This window comes from Pituophis catenifer, unplaced genomic scaffold (assembly GCF_029215685.1).
Source record: "Pituophis catenifer annectens isolate HBS135680 unplaced genomic scaffold, rPitCat1.0.hap2 SCAF_4, whole genome shotgun sequence".
Taxonomy (NCBI): Eukaryota; Metazoa; Chordata; class Lepidosauria; order Squamata; family Colubridae; genus Pituophis; species Pituophis catenifer.
In genome coordinates this window covers 80,279,371-80,292,524 of record NW_027256884.1, presented here as the reverse complement: position 1 = coordinate 80,292,524, position 13,154 = coordinate 80,279,371, and the positions used below count along the sequence as shown (strand labels likewise).

The 13,154-nt window shown below is 34.3% G+C and overlaps 2 protein-coding genes across 2 annotated transcripts in view; both read right to left on the bottom strand.

Annotated features, from left to right (window-relative positions):
• The window catches only part of LTN1 (listerin E3 ubiquitin protein ligase 1), a 31,622-nt gene extending 25,618 nt beyond the window's left edge, over positions 1-6,004 (bottom strand). The window contains exons 1-6 of the mRNA XM_070942634.1: positions 5,887-6,004; positions 3,863-4,066; positions 2,485-2,583; positions 1,935-2,165; positions 1,012-1,064; positions 184-364 (exon numbers count right to left, since the gene is read on the bottom strand). Of these exons, the coding sequence (XP_070798735.1) occupies positions 184-364; positions 1,012-1,064; positions 1,935-2,165; positions 2,485-2,583; positions 3,863-4,066; positions 5,887-5,928 (810 nt within the window). The 5' untranslated portion in view covers positions 5,929-6,004. The remainder of the gene's footprint in view (positions 1-183; positions 365-1,011; positions 1,065-1,934; positions 2,166-2,484; positions 2,584-3,862; positions 4,067-5,886) is intronic.
• A 1,910-nt stretch (positions 6,005-7,914) lies between these two features.
• Positions 7,915-13,154, bottom strand: RWDD2B (RWD domain containing 2B). Its single transcript, XM_070942633.1, is given in 6 exon segments — positions 7,915-8,275; positions 8,790-9,004; positions 9,007-9,160; positions 10,303-10,370; positions 10,462-10,690; positions 12,912-13,154. Coding segments are annotated over 5 exon segments (879 nt in total). The 5' UTR covers positions 10,669-10,690; positions 12,912-13,154; the 3' UTR covers positions 7,915-8,040.

Sequence of the window (13,154 nt, the reverse complement as noted above, 5' to 3'; positions counted from 1 at the left end):
TAATGCTAGATGTTATTTTAATGAGTTTTTTCAAAGAATTTTTTCAGTTAAATCCAGTAAATATGAAGCATATGTTTTGTGTTTAAAACAAAAAAAAGTCTTCATGCATACAGTAAAGATTCTTATTTTAACTTTATTATATTTCAGAATAATTTTTTGAGGAAAGCAAAATGGTAAAGATACCTGTGCTATGTTATGTTTCCCATATTTCCAAAATTTGTTTTGAGAGAGAAGTGTCTTAAGTCTCTCTTCCAATGATTTAATCTCATTATCGGGCATCATACAAAGCAATTTCTTTAAAGATAATAAAGAAGAAGTTATAATTCGATGAAACTTGGCTTCTCTTTCTTCTTCTGGAACTGCTCTGAATAAAAAACACAGGAACATGGTTTACAAATTCAAATTTCACTATATTTTTTCATATTTGATTTTAAATCCCATTAAAGACAACACACCCATATCCTGAAAACCAGAATCTTAATTGTATGTATGTATCAACTACACAGATCTATTATTACTGCAAATAGGAAACTTCCAAAATTTCCGTTTTGTCAGGTTTAAAGTCACAGAATTGAGTGCACGTCAATGGCAATTGGAGTTTCATACCACCCTAATACATATCATTTCTTATTAACACAGTTAGAAAACCTGCACATTCCAAGATATCAAAATATGGCAGAGTCAACCTTCTTGTTAACAAGGTTTTTTACTGTGCAGAAACAACACAGTTCTCGTTAATGTGAAAAGGCAACAACCTTCATTTTGAAGAGAGACTTAAGCTCTGACCAGTAGTACCAATGGCCAGAAGACGTTTCTCTGCATAGAAATCTCTTCCATCTATTAAAACTACTAGAGGAGGTCTCAAAAAAGAAAACTTAACTGGGAGAATAGTTCATGTCACCTAACGTGATAGACCTTCAACATTTTTCATTTCCTTTATTTCAAGAATATCTTTTTAAATACTTAATATAAATTTATTTTTCCAAAGAAATTAAAATATACTGTACATACTGTGGATCACTTAGTGTATCAGGAGTTTCTTTCAAAAGATTATCCTGTAGTACCTGGACAAAAATAGTCAGATATCCTTAAATGGAAAAATACTCAATTTATAGATAAAAAGTAAATGGTTTTTTTAAGAATAAGAATGCAGTATTACAATGCCAAATGTACATTTCTTTAATTTAAAATTATTATGGTATAAATCCAAATAAGTGGAACTTTGCATATTTATTCTGCTTAAAAAGATTATCTAATAATTATGTCTAAAGCACTCCACCCAGAGAAAAAAGCCAAATAAATGAACAGGTTGGGAAATATGTAACATACAAACATATACATGGAACATACATAAAGAAGATAAAATATTATTACTAAATTTCAGTTTCACATAATAAATTCAAAATAATTTCAGAAAGAATGGTTTTCTTTCATTGTATGTGTGAATTGCAATACATCTTAACTGACATTATACTTAAGTTATTGTAGTCTCAGAAAAGGTTAATTATTAATTAAGGTTAACGTTTATCATTTTATGTATTTATTATGATTTAAATAATATTTAAAATAGTAGTCTACAGCATCATGCAACAAACTGGAAGACTGTGAGTGGTAGTCTTGCCTCAAGCGTGAAACCAACTGGATGCTTTTGAGCCAATCTCAGCTGTAAAAAGAAGGTAATGGCAAAATTGTTGACAGGAAAACTGCATGGACTCATCCAGGAAGTCCCAGGCCATAAGGACAACTCAAAAGTACAAAGCATCATCATTTTAAAAAGTGGCAATGACTGGACACTTGATAACTATGAAAACATCTAGCAAGTATAAAAGCAAAAAATTGTTTCTGTTGGATTTCCTTAGATAGCCACAGCCTTCTCTGTTAATTTTTAATTACATATTTAACAAAAATTAAAAAGCATACAAACTTGAACTTACATTTAAAATTTCATCTTTACAAAACATTAAGGCTTCAGGTTGTTTGCTTGGTGGAAAGGCCTTTTCAAATGCCTCTTTTGCTGCTGATGCTGCTGGAGAGTAAATATCACACTGAGCTATAAGCCAATATCCCATAATGTTTTTTAAATGAGGAGCTAAATGTTTTCTGACTTTCAGAATAAGCTGTTCAAAAGCTTGCTGTGTTGCTTCCCGGACTCGGCGATCATGATCCTACCATAAACATTGGCAAGTACAAAAATAATTATATAATTTCACTATACATATGAACAATTTTAGATTACCTATTTCTCTAAAGCAAATTTTATTGAGTCATATCTTACAGCTAAAATATATATAACATTAATGCCCTATTTTCTGTGGCTTTCCATATCACACTGGAGCATTATCACTGCTTTATCTAATTCAAAGTTTTTTGCAGAACATATCAAAGGTACAACAGAACTCTGCATTCATCTCTGACCACTACAGCAGCTAATTAAAAGCAGGCTTGGTTCAAGCTCTTCCAATAAATATAAATTTCAGTACTTACAAGAGAAATTTTACAATAAATTCTAGGCCAGTAAGGTAGAACTCCTTTAACAATCTCCGTCTCTCTTTCTTTGCACATTGCCCCAAATTCTTGCATAGCCTAAAATTAAAAATAATTAAGTTTTTTTAAAAAAACAAAGCTGATGATTATCCACTATTATATGCTTTCTGTTATAGTGATTATTAAAAAAAACTTCATTTTTACCAATTGATACTGTGTGTACAAGACAGTATTGATTTTTTTTAAAAATCTATTAGTTTACTAGATTTCTATGACCACCTATTTTAAGAAGCACAACTCTTGGCAGCTTTAAAATTAAAGGAAAACCTGGCATCTCAGCCACTTTCCTCCAATACAATACAATACTATACAATACAATACAACCATCTCCAGGCTCCAACTCACCCTACCCGAGCACAATTTCTTATTCTGAACAAGGTTACCACTGTGAAATGTGCAGTTATATAAATAGTATAATTGTGCTATATATTGATGTATGTACGTCAATTATATTGATTTAATACATATAACACATACTGTATTTTCTATATCAACATTTATTAAGTTTATACAATAATTTTATAACTTTTTAAGTTAGTCAAGCTCTAACAGGAAGTTCCTTGCCCCATTGTCATGGTTTAATATCCGTAAGTTTATTAAAATGGCATAACAAAAAATGTTGTAAAAATATAATGCGATACTGAATTATATATCTAAAATCTGGGACCATAAGTGATAAATGAGGAATTTTAGATTAGCATGGGAAAGAACAAAAAAGATTACTTAATCTAGGCTTAAAACCTTGAAATATTGCTAAATATTCACTTTGTTTTTCAACTGCTTTCTACTGATGTAATGGAAGAGTAGAACAATGATACTCCATGCAATCAAGTGTGTTTAAAAACTTGGCTGAATGACTTTTATATGCAGTGTATGTGTGTGTTATTTTTCAGCTTTTATTTTTTGATATTTTATTTTTACATAATATAAAATTATTTTTTTAAAAAAAATACAAATTATAAATAAATTATAAGATCAAAAATATTATAGTTGAGAGCCAGTTTGATCTAATGAATAAGCACCAAGCTAAAAACCAGGAGACTGTGACTTCTAGCCCCGTTTTAGCCTTAAAAGTTGAGCTTAAAAGACTTTGGGCCAGTCACTCTCTTTCAGTCCACATCAGGCTTGGGTGGCAAGCCAGTCAGTCAATTTCTGATGCAACCAACGGATCAACACTCAACTGATATGAAAAAAGAGACCCCTGCGCTTGCAGGAATATGTTAGGAACAAACAAACAAAACATCAAAAATGTTACAGCAATTACTAATCCTTTAAGTAAATATATAATGATCCTCTAAATATAATATAACAAGCCTACTTTTAACTTGGTTGTGACATCTCTTTTGGAAAGTTTTCTTAGCACCATACGAAAATCAGCATCTATAAGGCTATCTATTTCTTCAGCTCCCTGAACTGCAGGAACGTATCCCAGGTCACTTGAAGAGGTGCCAAAGCCAACAAATCCAGGAACAGTTCCTTGTTCTTTAGCTAGAAGTTCAGCTGTTCTTCCACTGCTAGAAGGCTATATTTGAAAGAGAGAAAAAGAACTGCTGTTTCAGAATTGTAAAATCCTAAACAAACTTCCTCGGGAATCATTGTTATGTCCAAAACTGCAATTTTTATTTTAATTATTTATATGCTATCTTTATTTTATAAACTCAAGGCGACATATATATCAAATTGTTAACTTTATGGTTTGCTTCTTGATTCCTTACATTGTTAAAGCAAATAATACTGTTTTATCTCCCCCCCCCAAAAAAAACCAAGCTAAAGCTTACAAAATATTAAAAAATTAATTTACAATAAAGTAACAATAAAGTAAAATAGTAATTGGATGATTTGTAAATTAAGTTACATTAGATTAATTATTTTGTCATTACTCATTGACAAAATATAAGGCAACTTAATATCTGATGTCAATTTTACAATTGAACTATTACTAATACACTGTCACCAAATTTTCCCATGCTGTCAACACCTATATTTCTGAAGGCAATTACACATATAGACAAGCGGAACTGATTCCCAAAGAAAATGCTATATTTAAAAAATTAACTATGTATCAGAATTGGATGGTTTTCTGAATGAACTTCTCATTCGTTAAATACACTATAAATTGATATTCTAATTCCTAACCATCATTCCTTCTTCCTATCTTCATCTACCACTTTTTTCCTATTTTCATCACTTTTGAGTTTTTATTTATTTATTGGTTCGATTTATATGCCGCCCTTTTCCAGAGACTCAGGGCGGCTTACAATGCGTTAAGCAATAGCCTTCATACTTTTGTATATACCTGCTTAGTAGGGCTTTCGGCTCCCCCTAAGCAGTGTTCTTTTTTATACAAAGTCAGCTTATTGCCCCCACAATCCAGGTCCTCATTTTACCTACCTCGAAAGGATGGAAGGCTGAGTCAACCTTGAGCCTGGTGAGATTTGAACTTGCAGTAATTGCAGGCAGCTGGTGTTACTTAACAGTGCTTTATGAATGAATTCCAAAAAGCATATCTGAACAAATGTTACTGCAGAGCAAAGTTAAGATTTCTACCACAATTTAAATCTCTGATGGCCTTCACAATGCTACAGAGTGTTCATTCTTAAATATTTAGGATGTTTAGGACTTAACAGAATTTGTTAGGACTTAATATTTAGGATTTAACAGAAAACAAACAAGCAACAGTTCAGACATATTCACAGTATCTGCCACAGAAAACATGGAATCAGTAAGCGTGCATCAAGTTTTGAGAAGATAACTACTAAATGTTTGACAATTTTCACACAAGGCACTCTGGACACAGCAAGATTCACTAACTACAAGGATGTAACCCTAACTATTTAAAATAGAAAGGGGTATACATACAGCATTAAAAATGTGCATATGACACCGTCCACAACCAAGAAAGCCAACGCCATATGGGAATAATTTGTTATCTGAATTCATTTTTTGACATTTCAAACACTTCCGAACCATTTACTTTTTAGAATCCGAAATATTACTGGTTCTTTTCCCCTCTTGAAAGTTCAGGCATCCTTAGCAATTCGTATTCCTTAAAAGGAGAGATTGGCCATACAGGAAAATAAACTTGCAAGGAGAATCCTGCGAAGGCTTGTTAGAGAAGTCACTAACCGATGCTACCCTTTAATTGCCAGCGACAATTAAAGCAACACCTTTAAAACTAGTGTCTAGAGACAGCGTCCCTTTTGGTGCGGAATAAGCTGCTTTTTTATTTAGCCAGAAGTTAGGCAAAGCTCTCCTCCGTGTTCGAAAGCTCTGGAAAGGCAAGCCTACCCGGCCCCTCTCCAGAAATACCGAATCCACTCCCGGCGGCATCAACTCGCTTACCCGTACGTTGCCCTTAGTTCGCTGCTTGTTCTTGCCTCCCATGATAGCGCCTGCAACGTCGTCAGAAACTTGAAAAAAAGGAAAGGGAAAACAGAGGGCAGGGGTTAGAGTTGGTCCCACGGACAGGAAGGGGGAAAAAGGCTGTTTCCGGGTTAAACGGAAGTAAAGGTAATGGCGGAAGGGACGCCGAAGTCCGGAGGCTCCTCCCCTTTAGTGCTCCTCCCTCAGTTTAGGGAAGGATACAAAAAGTATTCCACGTGGGGAGTGGGGGCGGGGGGACAGAACGCGCTGGAGGGAGTGGTTGCTGATGAGCTAGTTACTGAATTTACTGAAATCACTGAAAGAAGTTCGACGGATGCTTTTATATAAAAGATGCTTTTATTCTTGGTAGATACTTTAACTATTCTAAATTAATTGCCACTTTTAAGATGATAGTTTTAGGTCAGCTCTTCTTTTTGGTAACTACGTATCCTCCCCCCCCTTTCTGACTGATTACGCTTGTACACCAATCGGTACCAATTACGTTTTACACTGCTGAAGATGGTTTACTGCATTTGCAGTATGTTGTGGTAACAACAGAATTTATGCTCTCTTTATGAGAAAGCTCAAAAGAAGTTCTTCAGGGGGGGAAATCACGATTGTCTAGAGATTTAAAAAAACATGCAGCCAAAACATTTATTGATATATGCCCAGGTTTATTTAGGATAACTTTTTTTATTCATTTAATATTTTTAACATTGACAGAAACCCACAAAGCCCTCTCCCTCAAAAAAAAACAAAAAAAAAAAACCAATACAGGGATAAAAATATATTGAGCAAAGATTTTTTTTAAGTGAAAAATTACCACAAACGAAAAAGGTCTATAATTTTAATTGTAAATAGTTGCAATTAGGTAGGTAGGTAGGTAGGCAGATAGAAGAGGGAGAGGGAGGGAACAAGGAATGGAGGGGTGAGATGAGATCTGTTATTAGTCTATCAACTACCTCCAGCATGAGAGCCCCCCAACCCAACTGGCAGAGCCAGGTTTTTCAGACCCAAGTCAAGAGCATGAGAGAGGTCTCACCCCAGGTGGGCAAGTTATTTTAAAGAGCAGAGGAGGCTCTTCTGGACTCTGCCAGCTAAAATTCCTTGAATGACGGGATCCACAGCATTGTTGGCACACATGGAATGGGCTGTCCCATTGGGATGAGACGCTTCTTCAGGTAACCTGGATCCATGCCACGCAGGGCTTTATAGGTACCTTAAATTGCACCCAAAAGCAAACTACCAGTCTGTGCAGCTCACAAACTTCAGTGTAACATGGGCAATTCTAGGGGGCCCAAAAGCTGCCCGTTCTGCTGCACTCTGCATCAGTTGTAGTTTTCAAATGCTTTTCAGGGGTAGCCTCATGTAGAGCGCCTTGCAGTAGTCAGATATGAGATGACCAGGCCTTTGAATGATTGAGCACAGGGACTCCTGATCCAGGAAAGCCCAGAATATGTTAGAAATTCATCTTCTTCAATCAATCAAGTCAGTATCCCCACTGCCATCCTATTTTTCCATATCTTTTTCCCAATGTGCACAGTGTAGATTTGGAAGTAATTTTTCAGTTTAGATTCATGAATACACCTGTGAATCATGGAGTTCTTTGCAAATGTATTACCTGCTGTTCAGTAGAATCCTGATCAATTGCAAGCTAACGGAAAGGACTTGCACCTCTTGGTTCAAGATAGAATTAAGTCCTAAAACATCTGGCCAGTGTTCCAGAGAACATGTTCAAGCATCTTGCAATGCAAACAAATTTCATAGCAATCTGAACTATTTATCCACATAATACTATAAGAGAACTAAAATATTTTTAATGTAAAGCTGGCAAAAGGCTTAATTTTAACCAAGGTCAGATACCGTACATAGCCATTTCTTCTATCCCTGAGTAATATAAGCACAGAACTTTGCTATTTCTGAAGTACAAACAGCAATGAAGTATTGATAATATATCCAGAAACTTTACTTAAATTACCAAAGCAAATAACATTTTCTGGCATCCAGTTTCAATTCCATTGATTTATTTTTCAAGTATAAAATACAACTTTTAGAATTCTATTCTTTCAATAAAATAAAAAGAAAAAAATCTACATCCTTAGTTTAGATCCTTAATGCTTTTCCCACCTTAATTTATTGTCCTTCAACTCCAAAATAGAGTTGAAATATTTCACCACAACTCTTGTCAATTAAAAAATGATACAATTGTCCCAAATCCATGTGATTCCCTCTAGCACCATGTGCATCAAATATTTTTTCTTCAAAAATCAAAAACTTCTTTTCTTTCTCCATTTCAGCTTCAGTCCCTTCTATGGAAATGTCTTCTCTGTGACGGATTAAAATTCGCTGCCATGATAATCTTCTTATTCTAAACACAATGAGAATATTATAAATTCTTGAAGCACAGGAAGTATAGGTTACACTTACCGTAATGATTTTCCATTGAAATCAATAGATAATGTTCACTGGGACAACAGTTCATAGGAGAAAATTTTATTCCCGCTATCATAAACTTTATGTACACAAGGAAACATGTCTTCTATTCCATTCTCACACTGAAAACTGCTCTCCTTAATAACTGCTTTTAAACCCACAATATCTCTGCTTTTGGAAAAGCATCCAAGAATTTTAGAATTAATTTCATGTTTACTGTTATTTTTGTATTCTGTATTATTATAATTGCCTTGAGTTAGGCAACTTACAAATTGAATGAAAAAATGTCTTTCCGATCCAATCTCTTTGTAAGGAAATGTTCCACCCTGCTAAACAGAATCTTCTCTCCAATGCAAATAAATATAAGATATATTTCCGAATCAGTCAAGCAAAATTAGAAACTCATACCTTTGTTACTTAGAGAACAAGAAATTTGATAAAAATGTTACCTTGCCCAAAATTCTTCACACATCTTTTGTGGTCCTTCTACACAAATGATGCCTGGTTTTCCAGGCATGCTGAATCCAGAAAGAGAGAGTTCCTTAGACCAATCAATTATATGTTTTCTTTTCTGTTTGTTATATATATGATGACTGTAAATCCAGAGTCTAGTGAGAATACATTCTGATTTCTGAAAATCTGATTTCTCAACAGTAGACAGTAGACAGTAGACAGTCCTTTGTTTATATACATGGCAGCATGGTCTTTAACCCATTCTCTTGCATTTAATATGCAAACATCACCAGCACAATGTTTCTTCAAGTAAGTAATGAGATCTGCATTCATCTGAGCTTGCTGTGATCGGCTTAACAATGGAGATCTAAAAAAGGGCATCATTTTGAGTACAGATAAAGTAAAAAAATTAAAAAATCTGTTTTGATATAAAGCAAGACTTGTTCTCAATTATACTTAACTGTTTTATATTGACAGTAACAGATTGGATGTAGATTAAAAGTGTTCATTTAATCATAAATGCAGCAAGAGATGTTATAACCAAAGAGTAAAGAATGATCTAATTGCCCACAGGTGCCCACTAATTAAAAGTCAGTTTGCCAGCTGAAGTCAAATGCATGCAAAAACTTACTTAACTATATTTCACAGTATCTCAGACAACAGGAAGAAATATATTAAATGCTTAATCAAAAAAAAAATGGTGAAAGTATGGCTCAATTCAGAAAGGTTCAAAATAGGTCAATCAAGATCAACTGGAGCATATCTCATAACATTTGTTTGTTAACTTATGGTATATACTCCCCCTCTCACTGATAAGGCAACTCAGATATAAAATACAGACACATATGCACACACACACACATTCATAGTAATAATAATATACCTGCTTTTTGCATCTTTACTCAACTCTTCAAATGTTGTATGGTTTTTGCCATCTTTTGCATTCCTATATCTCAGTAATATGCCAATATTTATTTACAATTATTTCTATGTTGCTTACTTGAACAGCTCTATATAGGTTAACAATTAAAGAATGAATATTAAACTCTTTTTAAATATGGTATCTTTCAAATATACTCCTAAAGCCTTGGGCAAGAGCACAATCTTCAACTGTTTCCCAAAGATAAAAAGGTGGGAACTTAACTTCAGTGATTAAGCACTGAGGGTTAGTTCCCAATGCAACTTTTCCTGAATAGATCATATAATGCGAGCTGAAGAAAATGGTCCTGAAGATTGCAATGGTCCAAGTCATATATATTTATTAATAAAATCAAATTAATTAAATATATGCATTTCACGTTTAGTATTAAGAATTACAGTTCCAGAAAATCCATTAGATTTATATTGTACTTTTCAGATCATATGAATTTAACAACATATTTTTCTTCTTGAGATTATATTATGTAACTAAGATCATTCTATTTACCAATATGAGAATTATAGTATCCTATTAAAATTATACTGCATTTCATCTTTCAGCCTACTTATCCTGTATGTATCAAAATGTACCTTATAGTGATTTCTGGAAGAATAGTTGGATATTTTAATGGGAAAGCACAGCACAAAGTAAGTGGTACCTAGAAAGAAGTTTTTTAAAAGTTAAAAAAATATTTAAATTCTACTAGCAATCAATTTGTGAACTTTTCTTTTGATATAAGGATACATTACCTTATTTTCATCAGGAGTTTCTACATCTAAATATAAGATGAATTGTATTTTCGAAGATGGCACTTCTAAAGTACATTTTCCAACATAATCTTTCAGTTCTGCTAAAGCCAACTGATCAGTCACCTTAAAGTCATCTTCATTAGGAAACATACTAGAAAGTAAATCTAATTCAGAAAGTTGTAGTTCAGCTTCTTCCAAATTGCTCATTTTTGATGTATTAATGTAATTCCTATAAAGAAATGGAGAAAATGTTATTGGGTACACTTTTAAATTCTTAAAAACAACTATTGAGTCAAACATTTTCAGTTCCTAAATGTATACTGTAATTATATAGCTTCAAGATAATGATACAATCTATTAGCGAACAAGTATTTACACTATTCTTAATAATGAACATTTAGTTTTCCTATTACTGCAATGTCAGAATGTAATTCACTGTATAAAACAAGTTCTGAATGTGCATACCTTGTAACTGGTGGAGAGCAACAGTATGTTGGCTTTCAAGATAGTCTCTAGATTAGAGTTCCCATCTTGCAAAGAATAGTGACTCTATTTGTTTGGGCTTTTCCTACATTTGGGGCATTCTGCCCAAAGAATGTATTAAACCAGGGGTGAAATCCAGCATGTTCTAACAGGTTCTGGAGAACCAGTAGCAGAAATTTTGAGTAGTTCGGAGAACCAGCAAATACCACCTCTGGCTGGCCCCAAAGTGGGGTGGGAATGGAGATTTTGCAATATCCTTCCCCTGCCATGCCCACCAAGCCACGCCCACAGAACCGGTAGGTAAAAATTTTGAATTTCACTACTGTATTAAACTAATTAGCATTATCCGTAACATTAGCAAGGAATGCTATGTGTGACACAAATGCAATTAAGGTTGGTAACCAAATCTGTATTTTCATTATCTTATTGAAAGACAATATGCTGAAGTCCTGATTGACTGAAACCATGATGGGTAATAGAAGTCAATATCTTATCAGGTCACTCGATGAGAATCTGGCATATTAAAGATTGAGATTGAGGAAAAGTAAATAGCCAAGAATATGAATCAATAAAAAAAATGGATATGCTATACATTTGTGAAAACAGTAGACAAGAACATTACACAAATCCTGATATTATTGTTTATTTTTATCCCGCCTTTATTATTTTTAGAAATAATTCAAGGCAGCGAATATAACTAACTCTCCTTCCTCCTATTTTTCCAACAATAATTCTGGGTGGTAGGTTGCGCTGAGAATATGTGACTGGCCCAAAGTCACCTAGCTGGTTTTCATGCCTAAAGCGGGACTACAAGTCAGAGTGCCATAGTTTCTTGCCAGGTGCCTTAACTACTGGACCAAACAAGTAATTGCATATTCAATCTAGGGAATGGTGATAATATAATGACTTTGGGGGGAAATTATGTAGCATTCTACTACAAAGGTAGACAGAAGTATAGTGAAGTGTTGAACCACTGAACCACGGTGGGTTGCCGCCGGTTCAGACTGGTTGGCAAGAACCAGTAGTAAAACCTGTGGGAGGCCCCACCCACCACCCCGTATGTCATCATTGGCAATCTGCGCAGAAGCGAGTGCGCGAGCCCGTTGCAAACCAGTAGTAAAGGTAAGTAGAACCCACCCCTGCACTGAACTGTTACTTTATTGCTGTTTTTTCTTATCTTTTTTTTTAATTTTTTTATCTTACTGTTTTAACGATTTAATGTTGTAATGTTTAATAAAATTAAATGGCTTTTCCCAAAAGGAAATAGAACTATTGTTAGGTGTATATATAGAAGCCCATTTGTTTTTAGCAGTATTAAGTTCCAGACCAGGATGTAGAGTCCCATTCTGGGCTTCACTTACTGCTTAGAATACATGAATTCATGAACATGTTTTAAGTATACTTTGAAAGTTGACCTTTTTCCCTATTACATCTAATAGTGGAGGCAGAAAAAAAAGTCAATGATTGATACAAATATGACTAAATATGAGCACATGTTCTCCTGAAAGTTGGACTTTAGAACTGGTCATAGATAAAATGTGAAATCACAATGCAACTTGGTCAAAATATATTTTCCCTTCCTATTCCAGCAGAGAAGCACTCAGCAGGAATAGCAAAACCAAAATATACTTAACTTTTCTTTTTCTGAACACTATTAACTCTAGCAGAAATATTTTTTACAAGTTAACCTTTGTCTTTTTACAATTATTTTATATACTAACAAATATAAAACACATTAAATGATGAAGAAGTCGATGCAGAGCTTATTTCCTAAATGCAGTAAGGCTGACGATAAAGCTCTGTAATATAGTAATTGTTAATATCGGAAGTTGGAATGAGAATCAGCCCAATTTGGATTGCAAGCCAAATTCCTATATAAAAACTATCAACTTCTACCTTCGTAGCCCAAATGTAAACACAAAATTGCTTGCAAACCATTGTGTCTGCTACGTTACATGGGAACACACCGCTTTTCTAAAAATGCAGAAATCCCAGTTTTAATGAAATGTCACTATTAAAGACGGAGATGGGGGAGTCTATTTTGCTTCCACTGGAAAACGAAAAACGCCACACGCTACCGCTCAATCGCAAACCACTGCGCTTGTTGTCGCGTTGTTCCCGTTTTTGCTACGCCGCGTCATCAGCTGGAGAGCAAAGACTCCCCGCTGACTACACACTTCCGCCACCGCCGCCTTGCCTTACATTTTCGT